General features: G+C 42.7%; 1 protein-coding gene and 1 long non-coding RNA gene across 2 annotated transcripts in view; one reads left to right on the top strand and one right to left on the bottom strand.

Moving 5' to 3' along the window:
• Nucleotides 1-1,380: 1,380 nt before the first annotated feature.
• Nucleotides 1,381-10,557, bottom strand: LOC125391064 (uncharacterized). The gene is made up of 4 exons (XR_007228942.3): nt 10,119-10,557; nt 3,225-3,334; nt 2,814-2,874; nt 1,381-1,633 (listed from the first exon to the last, which is right to left on the bottom strand). It is a non-coding gene; the product is annotated as an uncharacterized LOC125391064 (long non-coding RNA).
• A 1,174-nt stretch (nt 10,558-11,731) lies between these two features.
• The window catches only part of Pip4p2 (phosphatidylinositol-4,5-bisphosphate 4-phosphatase 2), a 55,754-nt gene continuing 45,363 nt past the window's right edge, over nt 11,732-22,122 (top strand). Inside the window, exon 1 of the mRNA XM_048420137.3 lies at nt 11,732-11,963. Within this exon, the coding sequence (XP_048276094.1) occupies nt 11,858-11,963 (106 nt within the window). The 5' untranslated portion in view covers nt 11,732-11,857. The remainder of the gene's footprint in view (nt 11,964-22,122) is intronic.

The raw sequence follows: 22,122 nt of genomic DNA, 5'->3' as shown, positions 1-22,122 counted from the left end.
TGCCATAAAAAAAAATACAACAGAATTCAGAGTGTAGAAAGGTCTAAGATAAAAGGCAGCAGGTTTGTGGGTAGGTAAAAGCTCCCCTCCTGACAAGAACATGATCCCACTTACATTACCATGTCTTTAAGGGGCATTCCCCTGGCAGGCTTGATGGGAGAGTAAGCTAATTAGTGCCACCATGCTTCTTCTTAAAGAATCGTTAATTCAAGCCAGAGAGATGGCCCAGCAGTTAAGACAGGAGACTAGGAGGCTGACGACCCGAGTTTGATTCCTAAACCTCTCACGGTGGACAGAGAGAATTGATTCCTGAACGCTGTCCTCTTACACACATGCATACTCACAAATAGATAGATGTAAATGATCCCTCACCACACACACACACACACACACACACACACACACACACACACACGAATTTTGTTCAATTAGGGCTCCAACTTAACAACTCATCAACCTCACCACATCCTAAAGGTCCTTTTTCTGAATATATGCACCATGGGGTTGAGGCAATTTGGAGGAGAAAGCATTATTCAGTCATAGCTACATTAGCTCATTCTTTTTTTTATACAAAAATAAAACCTATTTTTAATGGTGTCCAAGAGAAGTTTTAAAGCTTTCTTTTTGTTAGGTTTTCAACATCAGTCAAACTACATATGACAAGAAACCCTACTACACAAGTGAAAATTCAAATCAAACTCTACATTAACATGAAATGTATTATTACAATCACTCAGATGTTATACATGACCCAGTCAAGGTAAAGTACCAGTGTTATGGGCTTTGTTATTTCTGGCTTTGGGTATTTTGTTTTTAGACAGGGCCTCATAACTCAACTGACATTGGATTCTCTATGTAGCTAAGGATGACCTTAAACTCCTAATCTACCTGCCTCTGCCTCTCCAGTGCTGAGATTATAGGCACAGGATAGTATATGTTTCGTTTAATGTCACGATAGTACAGGTTTTTAGTAGTGTATCTGGGTGGGTTAAAAGTAAAGAAATGTATTTTTATCTCCTTGTCTAGCATTGCTCTTTTTCTTAGCTTGATTCACAAGTAGTTCTAAAGATTTTGAGAACACAATAAAGTAAGCTAATACTCAACAAGAATGTTTAAGTTGAGAGCATTTATTTGGAGACACTAACAAGAGGCCAAGTGGTTAACAAATAAACATCAAAAACAATTTGTGAATGAGAAAAATCTACTGTTCAGAAAGTTAAATACTTCCATAAAGAAAAACATTTCTTCCTGCCGATTCTTCTAAGCTGGGTATGGTGGTTCATGTCTACATTCTTAGCATTTAACTATCAGAAACAGCCACAGATATACCATGTACTAATTCGGATTCTCTAAAGAAACAGAAGCAATAGAAGAAATATATATATATTAAAGGGGAATTTATTAGATCAGCTTACACAATGTGGTCTGAGTTGTCCAACAATGTCTATCTTCATATCGGAAAGACTAAGAAATTGGTAGTTGATTAGTTCACTTAGGCTTGGTGCTTCCTCAGTTCCAATTTGGTGCCAATGGGGTTTTGGAAATCCACTGTTCATGTCTATGTTGAAGTACTGAAGAACCTAGGTCCAGATGTCAGTGAAGAACAGCAGCAGCAGCTGAGTATGTGAACTTACTAGCAAGACACAAAGGAAAGCAAGCAAACACCAAATGCTTTTCCTAAGGTTTTTCTTATACCTGGACCACTCACGTTTAGGTTTGGTCTTCCTGTGTCCATGAATCTAATCATGAAAATCATTCCCAAGCATTCCCAGTGATTAACCCCATCTAAATAATCTCTCCGTATGTGACTGCTGGCTTCTCTCAGGTGTTTCCAAATCTTGTCAAGTCGACATTCAACATTTATTACATGTTGTTAAGCTCCAGGCCAGCCTGGGCTACAGTACAGTGAAACAAACCTCAAACAACAACCTAAAACCTCAAACAAAAAGTTCTTTTAATTATAAAACAAAACCACAAATTTTTTGAGAGGGAAGCTGATAGAAATTCATGAAGCCAGAAAGAGAGAGAAATCCTCCAAGCCAAGAGTTATAGTCATAATAGTTAACTACATACAAAATTGGTAGTTTAATTGCTTTTTGGTTTTTGTTTTTGACATAACATCCTATGATGTAGCCCAGGTTGGCCTTCAACTTACTGTGAATTCACGGTAGACCTTGACCTCCTTAATTTTCTGCCTTAACCTCCCAAGCCCTGGAATTACAAATGTATGCCACCATACTGGACTAGCCTCTCAGGTTCTTGAAATGGAGTCCTTTTCTCTGAATTGTGGCTGCCTTTTAAGATGTGGCTATCTGATCAGCAACTGCAACTTCTCTGATCAGCAACTGCAACTTCGCTCCTACCAGCAGACGTTATACCATAAGGAATTCTGTTCCCTCAGGTACTGACACTTTCAAAGCTACAAAGAGAACTTATCTCATTCTCTCTTCTAAAAAACTAAAGATCCAAAGGTGAGGTGGAATCCTGCTCCTCAGAAGGACTGACTAGCAAGCAGATCAACTTGCCTCTCCAGAAACCCTCCTGCTTCTCCTCATCCCTCCTTGAAAAACTCTTCCCCACCTGGGTCCTCCCTACCACTTCCTGTCAATTAGCTGGTGACCTTCTGACCGCAGGTGAATTTTATTTAATCAAGCACATCTTTGCATTATTAAACAGATGTTCCAGAGTGTAACCAAAAGTAACACACCTTAAAAAAATATTCTACAACATTGAAACACCACTGTCAATTAAGACACCATGGTGTTATTGTGTTGAAGTTTTGTTACTCATAAGAAGGCGAATTATTTTATTACCTTAGCTCCTTAGCTATGACTGTTCATCTTCTTGGAGTGACAAATATCTGACAGAAGCAACCTAAGGGAAAAATGGTTTATTCCGGCTCAAAGTTGGGGAGGAAGTTTCCCCAGCCTCATATAGCGAGTATAGTGATCTCCAGGATGAGAAGAAATGATTTGGTTTCAGTATTGGCCTATGAAATAGCCTATGAATAGAAAGGTGAATATTGAGAAAGCAGTTTGACAGTGTCTCCTTTATTAGCAAGGTAATAGTGTTAGGGCCTATGATCCCTCCCCCATCAACAGGATCTTAGTCCAGTTTTTACGGTATCAGGCACGCATTCCTTCTTGGGGTGTGAGCCTAGCAACCAATCAGGAAGCTTCGTTCATCCCATACCAACCAGGCCTCTGCTAAGCCAGTGGGCTTACCTTGCCAAGCCAGTCACAGTAGCTTGCAGGATTAACACTGCTGATGTTATTTCTCCCCCAGCCCTCTGCAAAGCACCTTCTGCCACGGTGAGAGCTCATCACAGCCACCTCTTGAAGAAAACAGTATAGAACTCGGCATCAAAAGTCCTCACAGTTTTTCACACAGTCCCAGCACTGTTTAAAAGTCTATTCTCTTCTGAAATGCAAGATAATCTCTTAACTCTGATCCCTCCCCCCCCAAAAAATTACACATTTTCAACACACAACCGAACAGAACATACTTATTGTTCCTAGAGGGAAGAATGGGCACACCAATGAATCTGGACCCTAACAAGACCAAATCCTGCGCGTTCTTGTCTGGCATCTGGTGCTCATAAGACAATCATTTCAGTTTCAAAAGGCTTAGGTGGCCCTGCCTTTCCAACCCTGCTTCTGGTGGACACAAAGCTCCTCTCCTTGGGTTGCTTCCACTACATGTTTAGAGCTCTCTTTAGTATCTAGACCGTGACACTCTGGTATCTCGAACGTCTGTCGTCTCCACTGAAGATTTAGAGTTCACTCCCAGTGTCACACGGTGGCCTCTCGTGGCCTCGTTGCAGGGACACCGACAGTGCCACAGACTACTTGGCTTGGATAACTGTGACATAAGACTCCAACAACCCCTTCAATACTGTATCTTTTATTCCTGCAGAACCTGTACCACACACACACACACACACACACACAATCAACAAGTTCTCTGCTACCTGACAGAGGAGTCTGGTACCCTGGGTCATAGTTCCATCAGCTTCTGTGTGCTGATCCTCGGAAAACAGTTCTCTAGGAAATTGCTTTCCAGAACCAGGAAACCTCAGCTGCATTCTGAGTGTAGGGTCCTTTCCTTTCAGATAAATCTGCACATTTTAAATATCTTTTTGCTGCCCCTCTTCTGGATCTATAGTGGTAAGCAATAACCATTCCACAGTTTGAAAGATGTCCTGCCTTGAGATTGCCTCTGCCATGCAGATCAGTCGCTTCCTCCTGAACATCAGCCCTGCTGCGGCTCTCCTGACACTGCAGAGGGGTGGTCTATGTCACTTTCTGATTGAGTCTTGTTCCTGCTTGAAGCCTCATGTACCAGCCTTACATGCTCTACACACATTCTTTGCAGCCTTCATGTATAAACAGAGGTGGTACTTTCTCTTCCCAGCCACCCAGTCCTGAAATAATCACACAGAAGCTTAATATGAATTATAAACTGTTGGACCTCTTATCTCAAGCCTATTACTAACCAGCTGTTACAACTTAAATTAACCCATTTTCCTATCTATACTTTGTAACATGCCTCATGGCTTGTTACCTTACTTTTTACACGTCTTGCTTGCTTGGCGGCTGGCTTGAGTCTCCTCAGACTCCATCCTTCTCCTTCCCATCATCCTTTGTTTGGTTTCCCCACCTATGCTTCCTGCCTGGCTACTGGCCAATGAGTGTTTTATTAAACAAACTCGATGACAAATCTTTACAGTGTACAAGAGGATTATTCCACAGCATTCAGGCCTTTCAAATTCCAATGATGACATCCCATTAAACTTAGCTGACAACATTTTTCTTTTTAGCAACAAGTTCAAAACTCTTTTACACTTTTTTCTAAAACTGGTTGCAAAATCTGAAGCCTACATGTTTAGGTCTATCCCAACAGTAATACCACTCTTAGTAACACTCTCTGTACTCGGCTACTTTTCTCATGAGTCTGACAAAAATGTCTGACAAGAAGCAGCTTAAGAGATGAAGGGGTTACTTAGACTGACAGTTCAAAGGGATTCAGTCTATCTGAACAGCGAAACCATGCCAGCAGGGGCAGCAGGCTTCTAGTCATAAGGCATGGAAGTCAAAGGGTGTGAACTTTGGGAGTCTGATGCCAGGCAGTTTATTGGCAGCATATTTAAACACAGTGAAATTTGGAGAAAAAAAAATTCCTTACGTAATAGAATCCCTGGTGCTCAAGAAGACATAATTAAATTGAAACTCCACTCAGGGTATATTTTATGTCTTCCAAGAAGACGGGTTCTAAAGATAGAATGCCTGTATTAGCTTAAGGTTCTAGGGAAGGATCTGGTGTGGACTCAGTGATAAGATAGCACAGAGGTCATTTGGGCGATTAATCCTGGTTGTGGGAGCTTGAGAACATCACTGGCTATCCAGATAATATAAGGGTCATCTGACTACTAGCCATCTCTGGTCCTGGTTGTGGGAGCTTGGTATGGCCTGGCCCTACAGATAAAGTAGATTACCAGGCAATTAATCATCCCCAATTCCCAGCCTTCTGGACGGAAAAACCAGTTATACATCTTTTTCTTTGAAAGGACAACCCTGCATACCTAACATTCCTGGTTTCCTTGGTGATCTGTGGGCTCAAGGACCTTCCAGCCCCCAACAGGAGGACGAACAGGAAGTAGGACAAGTTCATAAAACATCCAGTTCTATCCCCAGTGACCCACTTCCGCCAACACGGCACCACCCTGTAAATGTGCAACAGCATTCTCCAAAAGCACCACCAACTGGGGACCGTGTTGGAACACATGAGCTTACAGAGGGTATTTCACGTTCAACAGGGAATCGTATAAATATGGACTTAAAGAGACAGTATCAAATGAAAACAGTCCTTTTTGAGCCCAATCCTCTTTGGGCAGTAGGCAGGCTGCAAAGGTCATTCAGTTGTCCACAGGGCATATCTTCAAGAAAAGAATGGAGTCAGTGGGAGGCCAAGAGAGATGGCGAGCAGTAGACAGAAGACGGAACAGCAGAGGAAGCGGAATTGTGTGCTAATGAATCCTGTTCTGATCTGCACAAGTAACCAATAACACGCTCCCCAGTACATTTCAGAATTGCTCTACCCCCAGGGACTGAGCATGCGGAATCATACCAAAGAGCTTTGTGCGAGCCTGGACTCGGCACAGTGACAAGATACACGAAGCTGATTTGGGTTGTTTTCTTGGTTTATTTTCTGTTGCTATAACAGAATACCCAAGAATGAAACATTGGCGACAAATGAACAAAAATAAATAACCAAAACAAAAGTTTATTTAGGCTCATGTTTCTGAGGCTGCAAAGTCCAAAGTTGAAGTTTGGTAAGGATAGCCTTTCCTGTGGGAACTTACAGAGGCCTAAGCTGAACTGGCTTCTATACTAGATCCAATCTGGGATGGCACTAACCTTTAATGCATAAGTGGATTCCTGCAGAGGCTCATAAATATTGAAGTCCTTATACCTCTATACCTCACAATGGGGACTGATTAAATCTCCACATTAATTTCTGTAACAACTTGCAAAACACAGTAGGGGTACAACAAATTTTATAAGTTGGAATCTAGTAGCCTTTTCCTGAAGAGGATGCAGACCTTTGGAAAAGAGAACAAACTGCACAGTGGCTTCACACCATCATGTTGTCTCATATTCCACGCCCCCTTGCCATGTGGTTGCTGGTCCTCCCACTAAGAAACAGTGTCAGCTCCTCCACTGACCTTGTAGCTTCGAAGGTGAGAAGAGAACGCTAGCCAAAGGCAAGCTGAGAAAGCAACTGATGGTGGAGGCATGTGACAGAAGCAACATTGTCTTGACTTTCGGTGCTCTTTGGCTTCCTCCTGGAGTACCAGCAGACACATGAGAAAGTCTGGGGAGAGAAAGTCTGGGGCGAAAGTTATGTTGAGATTCCCAGCAGCCTCAGAGAGTCCAACTGAAACCAGCCACCAGCAGGTAAGAACCACTTACAGGCTCTGCTCAGCTGTCTAGGTTCAGGCAAGTCTGACCAAATAACCACCAATGAGACTACAGAAAGTCATGAAAACAAGTCCTGTTGTCTAAGCCACCAGCTTTTGATACAGTTATTATGCAACAAATAATCAGGGTAGTAGCCTCATGCCATTACATTTCACATATGGACAAAACCTTTTATTCTGACAGATAGATTAACTTTTTTTCGTGTGTGTGTGTGTGTGTGTGTGTGTGTGTTTCATCTTCACGTGGCTTTATTTTAAACTCTAGATTAACTTTTCTTATGAACAAAAATAACACATGTCATAAAAATTAAATGCCATGAATTGGTGAGTCATTTACTCTTTGTTGAGTAACATAAAGCACAGTGTTATTTTGAAACCAGAATGAAGTAATACACATCTAAGAAATCTTTTGTTGTCTGATTTGGCATTACCGTAAATACAACCTCTATGTATCCACTAACTTTTACAGTGTAAGAGTAACTGCCGTTAGCTTCAAATGAGTTTAATGGGGAAACTGTGTGACAAAGTAAAGAAAAATAACCATTTGGATTGATTTATGATGATGTAAAAGGGGAAACATTCTTCAAACATCACTCTTCTAGGACAACTATAGTTGTAGATGCATATGGTAACAATAGAAAATATGTAATCAAGTGGCAACACTGTCATCTTCATTAAAAAGCCATGAAGGACTTGCAAAGATAGCTTAGCATTTTAAAAGCCCATACTACTCTTGCAAAGGACCCAAGCTCCATTCCCTGACTGGCATATTGATAACCCCCACTCTAGGACATCCAATGCTTCTGGACTCTCCTGACACTTGCCTGTATGCACATACGCCCATGTAGATACAGAATTTTTTAAGTCATGAAATGAGCTGGGCACAGTGGTACACACATGTAGTTTCAGATACTTCAAAAGTTGAGTCAGGATATAGAAGGATTACTGGATCCTAAGACCTCTCAACCATTTTTGCACAGGGGATGCCCCAACCTTTACCCCGAGACAGGATCTCATCACATAGTTCAGGTTGATCTGCAACTTGTTATGTACTTGAAGCTGGCCTTGAACCTCCTAAGTGCTCCAACAGCCCTGTACAACTGCACCCAGTTTATGTGGTACTGTGGATTAAACCCAGGGCCTTGTACATGGTGAACGAGCACTCTACCAACTAAGCTACGTCCCCAGCTCTCTCTGTTCTTGACTTTTTCACATTGAAGAATTCTATTAAGATTCTGGGATTATACAGTATTTGTTTATTCAATCATTTTTATATTTATTTGGCAAGAAACATATGCTAGTTTATGTGCTAGGTATTGTGTTGGTCATTGGAGGTATATTGTGAATAAAAGATACATGGCTTCTTCCTCCCCAAGGACTAGCATTCATAGTACTAGGAGGTGCTTGCTATGCAAGCTGCCAAGCGGGGGGGGGGGGGGACAATCAATAGCCCTACGCAGAGGGGACACCTCGAACCCACAACAATGACCAGCATGGTTAGAAGTTCCAAGAGTGCAGCTGTAGTGCTCATATCTTGGTAGTAAGCAATAGAAGTCGGACTGGATTTAAGGTGCACTCCTCAAGAGGGAAATAAAGCTTGGTACTGGAAACTACCCTATTACCTGAGGCTAGAGAGTTCATGGACCTCAGTGGAGACCGTCCATCTCCACTTTATTAGACCAGTGTCATTCCAAGTTTCATTCTAAATACTAATTTTTAAACCACATATGAAAGGAATCCTCAGTCCTTGTCAAAAAAACTTCCTTTGCAGCCTACAGAGACCAACCACCACAGCAAACCACCAACAGTCAAAATACACAGAACTGATGGTTGGTGCCCAGCCCTGAGGGATACAACTATGACATAACTCCTGTACCCCGGGCTCAGGGAACATCTCAGAAGAGGAGGTAGGGAGACTGCAAGACCCAGAGGACCAGTGAGACTGTATCTCTTAGAAATGACAGAGAACCTACACCCATGATACTTCAGCAATATGTCTGTCTAAACAAGATCCAATCAATGACACTAATAGATATATTAACATAGAAAGGTAAACTCTAGGGGGCTCTATTCCTAGACAAAGAACCACAGTCAATTCTGAGAGGGAGAATTAGTCTTCCCCAGGGATGAGCCACTAACTGACTATATAATACCAATTGGTTGGCCCCCAAATCATGTACATACAAACAGTAAACAGACTTAGATAGTTGTATTTATATGTTATGCATATATGCAATAATAATAATAATAAAAGAAAAAGAGACCATGGATTTGAGATGAAGAGGCGGAGGGTATGGGAGGGACTTGAAGGAAGAAAGGAACAAGGAAATGATATCATTAGCATTTTAAAAAAGACCCTCCCCCCAAAGATATATGTCTTCTGACTGCATTTGTCAGCTGGGGATAGAGTAGAAGGATAATACAAATGCGAATATACGATTAAAATGGAGTTTGAGGTGTGTGGAGGTGGTGCACGCCTTTATTCCCAGCTCTTAGGAGGCAGAGGTAGGGGGAATCTCTGTGAGTTTGAGGCCAACCTGGTCTACAGAGGGAGTTCCAGGACAGCCAGGGCTGTCCTGTTTTGAAGACAAAATAAAATCAAAACAAAACAAAAAATGGTGTTCGAGGAGCGAACATGAGATTTTCTGGTCATCTTTGCTTTACCGCAACCAAATAACTGTGGCGTAACTTACAGACAGAAAGCATGTTTTGCTTATTCTGGAAATTCAAATACAGGCATTAGTTGTCCTCTGATGAAGGCTGCAGAGGCAATAGAAAAACCCACTTTGGGAGTCACTGTCTATCACACTGGAAGTAGAGTGTGGAGACCAGTAATTTATAACTCAGCAAGGCAATTTCTTTCAAGGGTACATGTAAAGACTCCATCTCCCAAAACTGCTACTGTGGGGAACCCGTCATTTACATCTGAGCCTTTGTAGGACAATCCAAACAAGGGTAAAGGTAGGGTTCTGTGGATTAGTTTTGTAATTTTCTTCAACTCAGTAGTCTTCAGACTCCAACTGTGAAGTACTGCCACTCATTTAGCAAGGGATAAACATTTTTTTTTCATGGAGTGCTACATCTTGAGTGTTCACATCCTAGACTACTGGTGACCCATCTATGCCCATAGGGATCTTACCGTATGGGAATCCTTATACTATTGTATTGTATCTTCTTGTTATTGGCCATCCAAAGATGCTGCATGAAGAAAAAACATCCTTCTTTATCTTCCCTTAGGGTTTCCAACAGGTACTCAATAGACTAAGGTAGAAAGAGTGTGTCTTCAGAGAGCAATTTGAGGGTTGTAAGTGTGATCTGAGTAGTTTTAGATGTCTGATAGCTGCTGCTTATACCCATGCAGCTACCAGCCTTCTGCATAGCTATTTGACTGAGGAACCTTTCGCCACCTTGAACACAGAGACCACTGAGTAAGTGACTCTTCCCAGTGACTCAGAGCCATTGCAGGAAAGCTATCATCCCAGGGTACAATTTTTTGTTCCTCTTGAACTTTTTTTTGGATGTGTTCTAAATTTTAATTTGCTTCTTTGTGTTCTAAGTTTTGATGATTTGCCTTTTTTTTTTTTTGTAAAAGTAAACCACACTGGAATCATATGGCAAACCATCAAAAGAAGAAAAGAAGGTAACAAAAATGCAAATAGAAAATAGGACAACAAGTTCACTGAGTATTTTTAAGATTATGATCCAGGTAGGTGGTGGCGGCGAATGCCTTTAGTCCCAGCACTTGGGAGGCAGAGGCAGGTGGATCTCTGGGAGTTTGAAGCCAGCTGGGTCTACAAAGTGAGTTTCAGGACAGCCAGAGCCGTTACACTGAGAAACCCTATTTCGACACCCCTCCCGCACGTGCCCAATTGTGTGTGTGTGTGTAGGTCATTGAATTCCGTGCGCTGGAGTTACAGGTGTTTGCAAGCCACCTCATGTGGGTGCTGAGAACTGGATTTGTGTTCCAAGCAAGACCAGTGGGCGCCTTAACCGTTGAGCCATGTCTTCGGCCCAATGGCTTTTTTTTTTTAAAATTATCTTTCGTGAGAAAAAGATTGAATTGTCTTACATTATACCTAAGCCTCATTATTATAAAAACTAAAATCATAGTCTATTTTGTAAAACGAAAGTTGCGAAAGTCAACAACTATGCTTAAAGTGCCAAAATCAAATGCCAACCCTCATACTGCTAAAAACTCATCAAGGAAAAGAGGAAATCCCAACGCGTGCACACAAATCGTCCTTAGCCAACTGGACCGTGATTCATAACAAAGAAGAAACGTCCAAGGAGGAATTGGTACCCAAGAAATAAACTTTCTTTACCCAACTGCAAAGTTTATCTGCAAAGTTAGGCCCTCCTCCTTCCTGGAGGAGCAGAACTTGATAGCTCTAATTTTCCTGTAAATCAAGTACAGGCCTTTTCTTTGGGTGCCTTTCAAAGCTGCTCTTTATCCTTTCTCTTAGTTTAAAAGATTCCTCACTCTCTCTTGCCATTGGCCCCTCCTCGTGCTCACTTGACCTCTTCCCCTCCCCCATTTCCTAAACAGTCCTAATCTGTTCCCCCCTTTTCTCAGACTGGCTGGGTGTCCCTCCACCCCTTCTTCCCTTCCTCCTCCTCCTCCTCCTCCCCCCGGGCTCTTTCTCTCCTTTCCCCTCCCCTCCCCCAGCATGCTTCCCGGCGTGCTGCCCTTCCCCCCCACCCCGCCTCTCGGTCCCGCACCCTCCCCTCCCCCGCCTCCTGCCTTGTGACACATCCTGGGCCCTCCCGGAGGCCGTAGCCGCGGCTCGGCGGCGGCAGCGCCGGCCACCACCTCCTCCCGAGCCGCAGCCCAGCTCAACCTGCGGCGGCCCTGCTCTTGCTGCTGCAGCTGCTGCAGTCATGGCTGCTGACGGGGTGGACGAGCGCTCGCCTCTGCTGTCAGCATCCCACTCGGGAAATGTCACTCCCACAGCCCCGCCGTACTTGCAAGAAAGCAGCCCAAGAGGTAAGGCCCACATAGAGCTTTTTGCTTCACACGGAAATGTCTGGAAGGAGGAATGCCGGGGAGCTCTAGCGCCGAGGCGGAGGAGAGCCTCTCACTTGGGCCGGGGGAGAAGGATGCTGCCTGCTGCCTTCTCAGGCGGTGCCTGCGTGCCCGAGAGCCCCTCTGCAGGCTTCGCTACTGCTGCTGCTGCTGTGGAGAGCGTGTGTTTGAGCACTTCTTACCGGGGTTTAGGATCTGACGTGAATTTCCCAAGCTCTGTGCTGCTCTTTCCAAAGCAGCCCCTAAGTGTAGCTGGGCGGTGGTGCAGATCTTTAGTCATTCACAACTGCTTTGGGTGGCTGAAAAACCCGGGGTAATGCTCACCTTGGCTTCTGTCCTTGAGAGGACTAGAGCACCAAACATCTTTGTCTCCTACACTCACCCCAGAGCCCAGTGCAAGCAGGGAAGTGCCTAACCAGGAGAGACAGAGTTAATCAATATGCCTAATATGTCTGAAATCCCTACGCTTCGGGTAATAGTCCTGCTTCTAACTGTTAGGAGTGTGTGTCACAGCTTCAGTGCTCAATGAAGAACTTGCAGATAGAAGGGAAGGTGGTATATTTTTTATGCATATCTGGCTGAGGTTGAAATTAACTTCTAAAAAGTTACCCAAGTTTATACTGTCTATATTTTTATTTTTGTTTTCAGTGTAGAATAAGAAAGAATTTGGGTAAATGGTATGGTGAAGGAAAAGAAGTCTGTTTACCAAAGGATTCGATTTTTTTTTCCCAAAGATCTGCCTTTGTTCAAAGCCTTTTGGGTGACTGCTACAGCAGTCTGGAAGGCGAACCTTGCAGAGGTCATCAAATATGGCACGTGCAAGCGTAACTTACTTCCTCTTTCTCTTTTTGCTGAATGTGAATGAAGTCTGAAAACCCAAGGAGGCAGAAGTTAACGCTTTTGAAAGTGTCAGCAGGTCATAGGTCTTGCCACACAACTTTCTCTAAGTTGGCGTCTGAAACGGGAGAGACACTGAGCAGGTTGGAGTGGTCTGGTGTTTCTGTTTAACACTTTGTAACTAGAATATCAGCTGTGTGGATCTCAGTCCACTGGTAAACAGAAGCAGGACAAAGGAAAACTATGGCTAGCTGATGTGATTCACCGTGATTGACATCTCGAGACGAAGCTGGCAAAGTCCATCAGAACTTGTAATGACCTGTCCTGTGTTTGTGGTATGGAAATGTCTGCCTTACCGCTACAGAACTCATCCACTGGAAACCTACATGGAATACTTGTTGGTCAGAATTCACCAGACACCAAGTTGGGGGATTCCCTTAGTGGGCCAGCTCGGTATTAATATTGTACTAGCCAACATTCATTCACCGATTCCTTAATCAATGTTTCAATTTCATTAACTTAGTCGTTTAAGACAAAATATTTGACAGTTTGTTAGGGGGCTGAGTTTGGACTTAAATAATGGAGAACATGTTTTCATGCTCTTTCATGGAGTCAACTTTTCCTACTTTTAGTCACTTTGTGGTTATAACAAATACATGATTGATACTCACAACACACAGACCTGCATAGACCATCATTGATTTCTATATATTTCCTTCATTGATCAGTTTTCTCATGCTACAAAGGAAGTGGCACTTACAAATCAAACACTGAGAAGAAGTGTTTCACTCTGGAGAACTTTTTAACAACCACTTTTTAAAATTTTTATTTATTTATTTATTTTGGTTGTTTGAGACAGGGTTTCCTAGAACTCTCTTTGTAGACCAGGCTGGCCTCAAACTCACAGAGATCCACCTGCCTCTGCCTCCCAAGTGCTGGGATTAAAGATGTGCACCACCAGCGCCTGGTCTTGACAAGCACTTTTAAGGGTGTATTGGATTAAAAAGCTCATTTGGCCTTATAGTAGAATAATGTTTTTGGTACTAATGAAGGAGATAGGTGGGATATTTAAAACACTAATTTCATGTGGGTAATACTTATGAAGCAACAAACATAAGTGAGAAATAAAGTCACTTTGCTCGCATCTTGACTGTACTTTTTGTTGATTAGTAACACATAATTACTTGCACACATTCTAAATCTTGAACACCATCGGGATTCATTCATTCCGCAACTTTACGGGGTACCACAGCGTGCCCCATGCTGTACTGCTCTGAGTAAGGCTAACCCAGAGTGTGCCTTCATGGAGCCCATGCAGAGTGAGAAAGAACACATCAACTTCCGGATGAATCAGTTCAGAGTGTTAAGACTTCTGTTATCACCAGATTCTGTTAAGAGTTGCAAACAGTAAAATTCTTAGTTGGAATCCAGAGACTAAAAATTGAACGCACGTTTGGATGATTCGCTTTATGAAAGCGTTTATAGTTATTCAGACTGAGCGTGTGTGCGGTATGTGTTTGGGTATGTAAATGCCGCACATCCACATCATGTGGTTCTGACGCTCTGCCCGTCAGTTTTGGGGACAGAGCTCTCACTGAGCCTGGAGCTCATTGACTAAGCAAGACTAGATGGCTAACAAAGGCTAGAGTCCTCCTGCCTCTGACTGCTCTTGACTGGCATTCCCGTGTGCACTCCTCCTCCCCCTGCTTTCCGTGTGGGTCCCAGGGATCCAGTTTCAGGGCCTCACGCTTTCACAGCTGACTCTACCAGATTTGCTGTCTTCCCACCCCAAGTACTCGCCGTTTAGTAGGCTGAGAAGAAGAAAAAGGAGGAGGAGGAAGAGGAAGAAGAAAAATCTTTATTTTCTAATAAGGATTTCTAATATTTTCTAATCCCTTGCTTTTTGTCACCTCTTTTTAAAGATTTGTTTATTTTTTATTTTATGTGTACTTATGTGTGTGTGTGCGTGTGCATGCGTGTGAGTGTATGTGCACCATATCTGTGCGAGTGGTTGAATGTAGACGGACACTGCTTGTTCATTTCCTGGCCGCCCAGACCTGAGTAATAACCCAGAAACTATATTAATTACAACACTGTTTGGCCAACGACTCAGGTGTATTTCTAGCTATTTCTTATATCTTAAATTAACCTGTTTCTATTAGTCAGTGTACTGCCACGAGGCTGTAGCCTATTGGTAAGGTTCCAGCATACCCTTATCCTTCAGCAGCTATATGGTGTCTCCTTGACTCCGCCTATCTCCTTATCTCTTTATATATGTCTTCCAGCCTGGCTATATTCTGCCCTGTCGTAGGCCAAGCCAGCTTTATTCATTAACCAATAAGAGCAACACATATGCAGAAGGACCTCCCTCATCAGTTGACAATGCCAGAATAGAGTTGACAATGCTGGATGCCCTGGAACTGGAATTCCAGTTGATTGTGGGTGGTAGTAACCAAATTTGGACCTATGTATACGAGGAGAACATCAGATCTCATTACAGATGGTTGTGAGCCACCATGTGGTTGCTGGGCATTATGCTCAGGACTTCTGGAAGAGCAGCCAGTGCTCTTGACCTCTGAGCCATCTCTCTGGCCCTTCCTCACTTTCTAAGGAACATATATTTTAGTTCCTGTCTCCTAAGAAGAAATAGTGCATTTGGGGTTGAAAGTTGCGGTGTGTTTGTTTCAAGGTAGGCTATTGATAATGCAGAGGAGGACATTTATCATTAGGTTAAAATCACATGTAGTTCTTGAAACTATGCACCTGAGTTTCTGAGCAGAAATCTGGTGGCCTCCACGGTCAGTACTGGATAGTCACAGAGTGCCATTCCTCTCCTGTCTACAATATTCCTTGTATATCAGTCAGCTTTTGTTCATGCATAGAAACTAAAGTCAATGGCAACTTTAGTCTCATTTGAAAGGAAAATAGGAAAAAAAAACCCCACAAACTTGAATAGTTTGGACAGAGTGATTCTCTTACAGATCTAATATTTTAGACACTAGATGGGATAATGGCATAGCATTTACATTTGCATCCTCGTTTGCTTCTGTTGATGGAATAAAACACCACACCTGAAAGAAATTTGGGAGGAAAGGGTTATTTCTAGTTTACAAAGGTACAGCTTGAGATAGGAATCAGGAGGCAGGATCTGAAGCAGAAGCCATGGAGGAATGTTGCTCACTGACTTGTTTTTCATGGCTTGCTGAGCTTGCTGCCTTTTCCAACCCACAACTACCTGCCCAAAGGTGGCATTGGCCTGCAGTGGGCTGAAGGCGGAGGCCTCTCGTTCATTTCCCGGCTGCCCAGACCCGAAATAATTACACAGACATTATATTAATTACAACACTGCTTGGCCAATAGCTTAGGCTGCTTATGAACTAACCCTTACATCTTAAGTTAACCTATTTCTATTATTGTATCACCACGAGGCTTGTGGTTTATGGGATCTGTCTCCTTGTAACTGGCATCTCTCTGACTCCGCCTTCTTTTCTCCTCTATCTCTGTTTGGAATTCCCGCTGTTCTCTAGTCTGCACTGCCGTGGACTGAAGCAGCTTTTTTATTACCCAACGGTAATAAAACATATTCACAGCAAAGGGAAATTCCACAGCAGTGGGCTGCTACTTCCCATATCAGTTATTAATTACGAAAATGCCCAACAAACCTGGCCATCGGCCAGTCTTGAGGAGCAGTTCCTCAGCTGAGGTTCCCTCTGCCAGGTCAAGCTGGCAGAAATGAATCGGTTAACCTTGCAAAATCTGTGAAAATGTTTTGAATTCCAGGTTGTCTAGTTGTGCACGGTATGGACAATGGGAAGGTGACTTATGGCTTGAGGGTGGTTCAGAAAGGAAGGCGATAGTTGGTTCTGTATAGAGGGACAGGTTTAATAGGTTTGCTTCTTTCCTTATTCCTGAATGAATCCTGTCATGTTAGCCAAGCTATGGTAGGAGAGGGAAAACGGATTAGTTTCCTTTTCTCTTATGATGTGACAGAGGATAAAGCGCACAATAGTTCACAGAAACACAAAATGCAACGCGGATATAGACCATGTTAAAAACATGTCTAGGTCCTTGACCACATGTGTTGTGCTTTAGCCTGGTTAAGGAAAACTTAGAAAGGCTTTCCTGAACCTTGCTTGGGATCTGAAGGTGGAAACCAGGTACTCTAGACGAAAAGCAGAACTGGGAAGGGCAGTCCAAGTGGGGAAGGAAGTTCAGTGTTGGAAGTGGAGATAGATGTAGGGCACAAGCTGTAAAATGAGATTAGAGAGGTAGGCGTGGTTGACATTTTCCATAGACTCTCTCCCCTCCCTTTAACTTTGTTTTCAAATATCCAAGCCCTGGAGAATCTCTCTGCTTCATTGTGGACTGACCCTCTGACTTGTTTTTGACCTTCAGAATAAGGTAGAAGATTTGCTGAAAGAGTTTAGATGTTAAATGAGATTATACAGTTTTTTCGTTGGATATTGCAGAAATATACCATGGGAAAAAGTAACTTGTCATGTAAGAAATGGGATGTCTAGAAGCAGTCATGACTAGAGAGAGCCAAAACCAGCCGTGAAGAAAGGCTGGACATGTCTGACCAGCCCTTAGACATGTGAGCGAGTATCTTGGATACACCAAAGAGATGGGTCTTCAAATGCCACCAACCCAAGCCAAACTGTTGCTATATCTACCTAAGAGACTGTAAGAAACGACAACTCAGCTGATGCTGGCCAAGTCACAGAATGGTTGGCACTAATCTTAAACTTTTGTTTAAGATACTATAATTTTTAATGATCTGTTTTTCTGCACCAAGGGACCCTACAAAAGATATGAGTTGATTCCAGGGTGATATAGGCCATGCGAAAGAAATTTTGTTTAAACAAAAAGCTACTACTGTGGCAATAATTATTATAAATCACTCTACAGAAGAAATGAATTAAATGATCGACCAGAGCACATAAGGATAACTGTCTTACTGAACTGCAGCAGTAATTCAGACAAATTTGATTTAGGTTATTTTAGGGATAGAAAATCCGGGGGGTGAGGATTAGGAGGGAGGCTAAAGCCAGGCATTGTGGCACAGACCTGTTATCCCAGCCACTCAGGAGAATTGCAACACTGGGACTATCCAAATCAGTCTAACCAGATTCTGTCTCAAAATAATTAAAAAAAAAAATAGCAACAGTGAAAAAAGAGATGGAAATCAAACCCAGTGGTAGAGCATTTGAGTATCAGACAAAAGTCCATAAGCTTAATTTCCAGCCCTGTCAAAGCCCAAAGCAAATCAAAGACCATGTTGAATCGAACTTGTTGATGGAGGGTTCATGAAGGTTATGGCAAAGATCTCCAAGAATTCTGCTTCTACGACTCTGTGGTTAATTGCCTGCACTAAAATAGAGAACACCAGAGGACCACATTTTGGAGAAGACAGATCCCAAACTTGGCTTTAGATGTGAGGTATTTTGGATGCTTTCAATTATCTAAAAAGAGATGAGATGACTTGATCTACAGGATCTATGAACCTGGAACTAAGGGGCCTGATCTGCAAACCAAAGTGTGCTTGCTATTTGTGTACTGGTCAGAGCTAAATGGTTGAACCTCAATTCAGAGCTCTGCAGGGCCCTATGAGTGTGCCAGGGCATATGTATGTATCCACAAAGAAGTGCCATGTGAAAAATTTCCAATTGCTTGAGTGTTTACAGCTTTAGTTGGTGGTGTGTGGGGACCTAAAAATGAGGCGTACTGGTCTCCAGGGATAGTCAGCTTTACCTAGAGCATCCAGCAATCTGTACTCTAGGAATGAAGGGCATTGCCTTGATCTCAGCACCGGGGAGGCAAAGGAAGGAGGGTCTCTGAGCCCGAGGCTAGCATGGTTCCAGATTGAGTCCAGGACAGCCAGGGCTCTTACACAGAGAAACCCTGTATCAAAGAACAAACAAACAGAAAACAACAACAACAAAAAAAAAAAAACGAAACAAAACAAAACAAAAAACCAAAAATCACATGAGTAAAGTGTTCAGTGGCAGGGATAACCCATACATGGCAAAAACATGTTTTTCTATAGAGGCTTATGAATAACATCAGCTGCAGTCAGCACACTTTTATCTGATACCCTGGGAGGGGCACAAAAGCACATTCCAAGAACAATTCCGTGGTTTTGAAGAAACTGAGATCACAAGACTCTTTTTATCTTGGAGTTTGCTTACAAGCACTCAGAATTTCCCTCACAGGCGCCATTCCTGAGCTGGGGTCTGACACTTGAGGCCATGGTTTCACTGATTGATACAAGTTTATTAATCTCTCTAGTGAGAGTAAGACCACGACCACTGTCTTGAGCCAAGTATGAAGTGAGTTTTAATTAAATACTAACTAGAATGATGGACTCTGGCTGTGTCCATTCCAGGGTTCCCAGAAAATGGCGAAGAGTCACATTTCAGAGGCTCATGAAGACAAACACGTAAGGCATATATTTCCCACCAGATCAATCGGGCAAGCATATGCCTGCCACACTTCCTGCTGGATACCTCTACCTACATGTGATCAAGCTCGGCTGGTTTAGTTGGGTCAAACAAACTTGTTAGGGGATTGAAAACATGTGATTGGTTATCTTATGTAAAATAGCTCTCGTCATCTCAGGAAGTACCATCCTTGGGCAAGCTTACTGGTTAGAGACAGTTTTGGTTTCTGGGTCTTTAGCTCTCACAGGTGGTCATTTATTATACACTACTGTGATCCTTTGGGAGTACCGCTTGGTTTAGAACTCTGTCTTTAGTAACCCTCTTATGGCTTATCCTTGGAAAAATCTGAATTTAGAGATTGTGCCTTAGTTAAAACTGGATGTGTGATCTTGGTTCTTCCTGCACTGCATTTCCCCGTATTTCCGTAGACTGAGTGATAGTCTTTAGATGTTTTCGTCACTCTTAGATTTCTGAATCTCCTTGCATTCAAGAGGAACCGAGACTGGTTATGTGTTGGTAAGAAGAAATGATTTCGATACAAGGATCTTTTCTGCTCACAGCCCTGGTGAAGTTTATTTAAATGTCCATGTTATTAGCCAACGATCCTGAGACCCACCGGAAGTCGCATTGCCGTGGTGATCAGGAAGTGTGACGTGGACTGTAGAGAGGTACCAGGATGTTTCTTCAGTGTTCTGGCAGGGCACATACCTGAACAGATACTGAACAGATAGGGTCTGGATGAACACGAAAGCTTGATTTTAGTGTTAGTGTGACCGACTTACTCCATTTAAGGAATGTCTTCCATATTGTCCCTTAAGTCATACTTTGCTTCATTGAGGTCAAATCTTCCTTAAGGATGAAGTGTCTCTGCTTCTGGCACTCTAGTGGAATGCCAAGCCCATTTCCTGTTAGAATCCTTTCCCCTTGTTCTGTGAGCACGGACTTTCAAGGTTCTTTTATTCTGGTTTTTTATAATTCTTGCATTTCACTCAGGTTCTTTCCAGCATCTTTAAAATGTTAAATCATGGCCCCCTCCTGCTCCTGTCCATTCCGCCTTCCTTTCAAATATTTAAGTGCCTATTTTGCTATTCATATGCTGAAGAACTTCCATTCATTTGAGCTATGTACTGCAAGCCCTGTAATTTCAGAATAATAAGGAAGGAACAAAGACGGAAAGTGTTTCAGATGGGCGATCAGGAAAGACATTTCAGAGGTAACAATCAGAGTCCTGAAAAATAAGTCAGAATCAGTCCTTGGAATTTTAGGGTAGAGAAGAGTTTTCTACCCAGTGGGACAGCAAATGTAATAGCTGCAGTTTTATAGAGCTGGGGATACTATAGGTTAGAGCGTGGAGATTGAGGAAGAACAGTAGGAGAGATTACAGCTATAGGCTGAGAGAGACCAGGAGGCAGGAGACTGCGTGAGTTACCGTCCAAGGAAGAATTACACAGTGAAGCTAATGAGAGTAAAGGAGAGACCTAAAACTTTCACTTTTTTAGACTGTCCTGATTTGCATATGAAAAATGAATACTAGAGAAGATGAAAAGAAACTAATAAGATACGATCAGTTGTGGAGGGATGTTCTGAACTGTGGTGGAAGTGAGGAAAATTGAAGGTACTGAGATGAGGTTGAATTCAGTTTCCATCGTTCCCTCATATTTGGTTGGAGACAGGGTCTCACTCGATAGTGCAGCTGTCTTGGAGCTCGTGTTTTCCCTGCCTCAGCCTCCACACCTGTCTCAGGAGCTGTTTGCCAGTGGATGGAGAGCCGCGCTGTGGAAGAGAGCCGCGCTGCGGAAGAGAGCTAGCACAGTAGAACGTTGTAACTGTCTTTCCGGGTAGTCGTCCCTGGGAAACAATCAGGGAACTTCTCCAAATGAAAACTGTGATCCTACTCTGGGGGGGGGGGCATATGCAATTCTGGGGAAGACTTGAGTTCAGTTCTTTTTCATTATATTTTCATAATCACTGAGAGGCATTAAATATGGTGGGAATAATATCATTGTCATAGTTCCTAAAAGGAATAAATATGTGTTGTTGGGGTTACTGTCCTGCCCGGTTCCCATAGTTGTTAAGTCCCAAAGAAATCACACAGAGGTCTACATTAATCATACACTGATTGGCCTAGTATCTCAGGCTTCTTATTAACTCTTATAGCGTATATTAGCCCATTATTCTTATCTGTGTTAGCCACACGGCTCAGTACCTTTTTCAGCGGCATAGTCACATTTTGCTTCTTCTATGTCTGAACAGGACTGCAGAGGGAGCTTTCCTCTTCCCAGAATTCTCCTTTTCTCTTTGACCCACCTCTACTTCCTGTCTGGTTGTCCCACCTATACTTCCTGCCTGGCTACTGGCCAATCAGTGTTTATTTAAAACATAATTGACAGAATATAGACAATTGTACCGCACCAAATATGTGTTGCCAGGATTTGGGGTTTTGTTTGTTTTTGACAAAGCTTCTGTACTTTTGTGGATGGGGGAGGGAGTTCTAATGGAATTGTATTGCTTTCATGTTTCTAGATATTTTCTTAGATCCCATTGTTGTTGTAAAATAGCCCCTTATTCTTTTGTCCTATGAGAGTAAAAATAAGATATGTGCAAAGTCTTACTCTTTTCCTTGACTTCAGGTGAGACTTCCAGCACCATGGAACTCCATCTCTTCACAGCCTCGAGTCGCTGGATACTGCCTGTTTCTTTTCAGAGTCTAAGCTTCTCAGACAGAAGCACAGTGTGTAGTACCTTTGACTTTCAAGTTTTAGGGTCCAAGCTCTAGCTCTATCTATCTATCTATCTATCTATCTATCTATCTATCTATCTATCTATCTATCTATCTATCTATC

This window comes from Myodes glareolus, chromosome 16 (assembly GCF_982192425.1).
Source record: "Myodes glareolus chromosome 16, mMyoGla1.1, whole genome shotgun sequence".
Taxonomy (NCBI): Eukaryota; Metazoa; Chordata; class Mammalia; order Rodentia; family Cricetidae; genus Myodes; species Myodes glareolus.
Note: the sequence above shows the minus strand (reverse complement) of the source record. Positions and strands in the feature narration are given on the sequence as shown.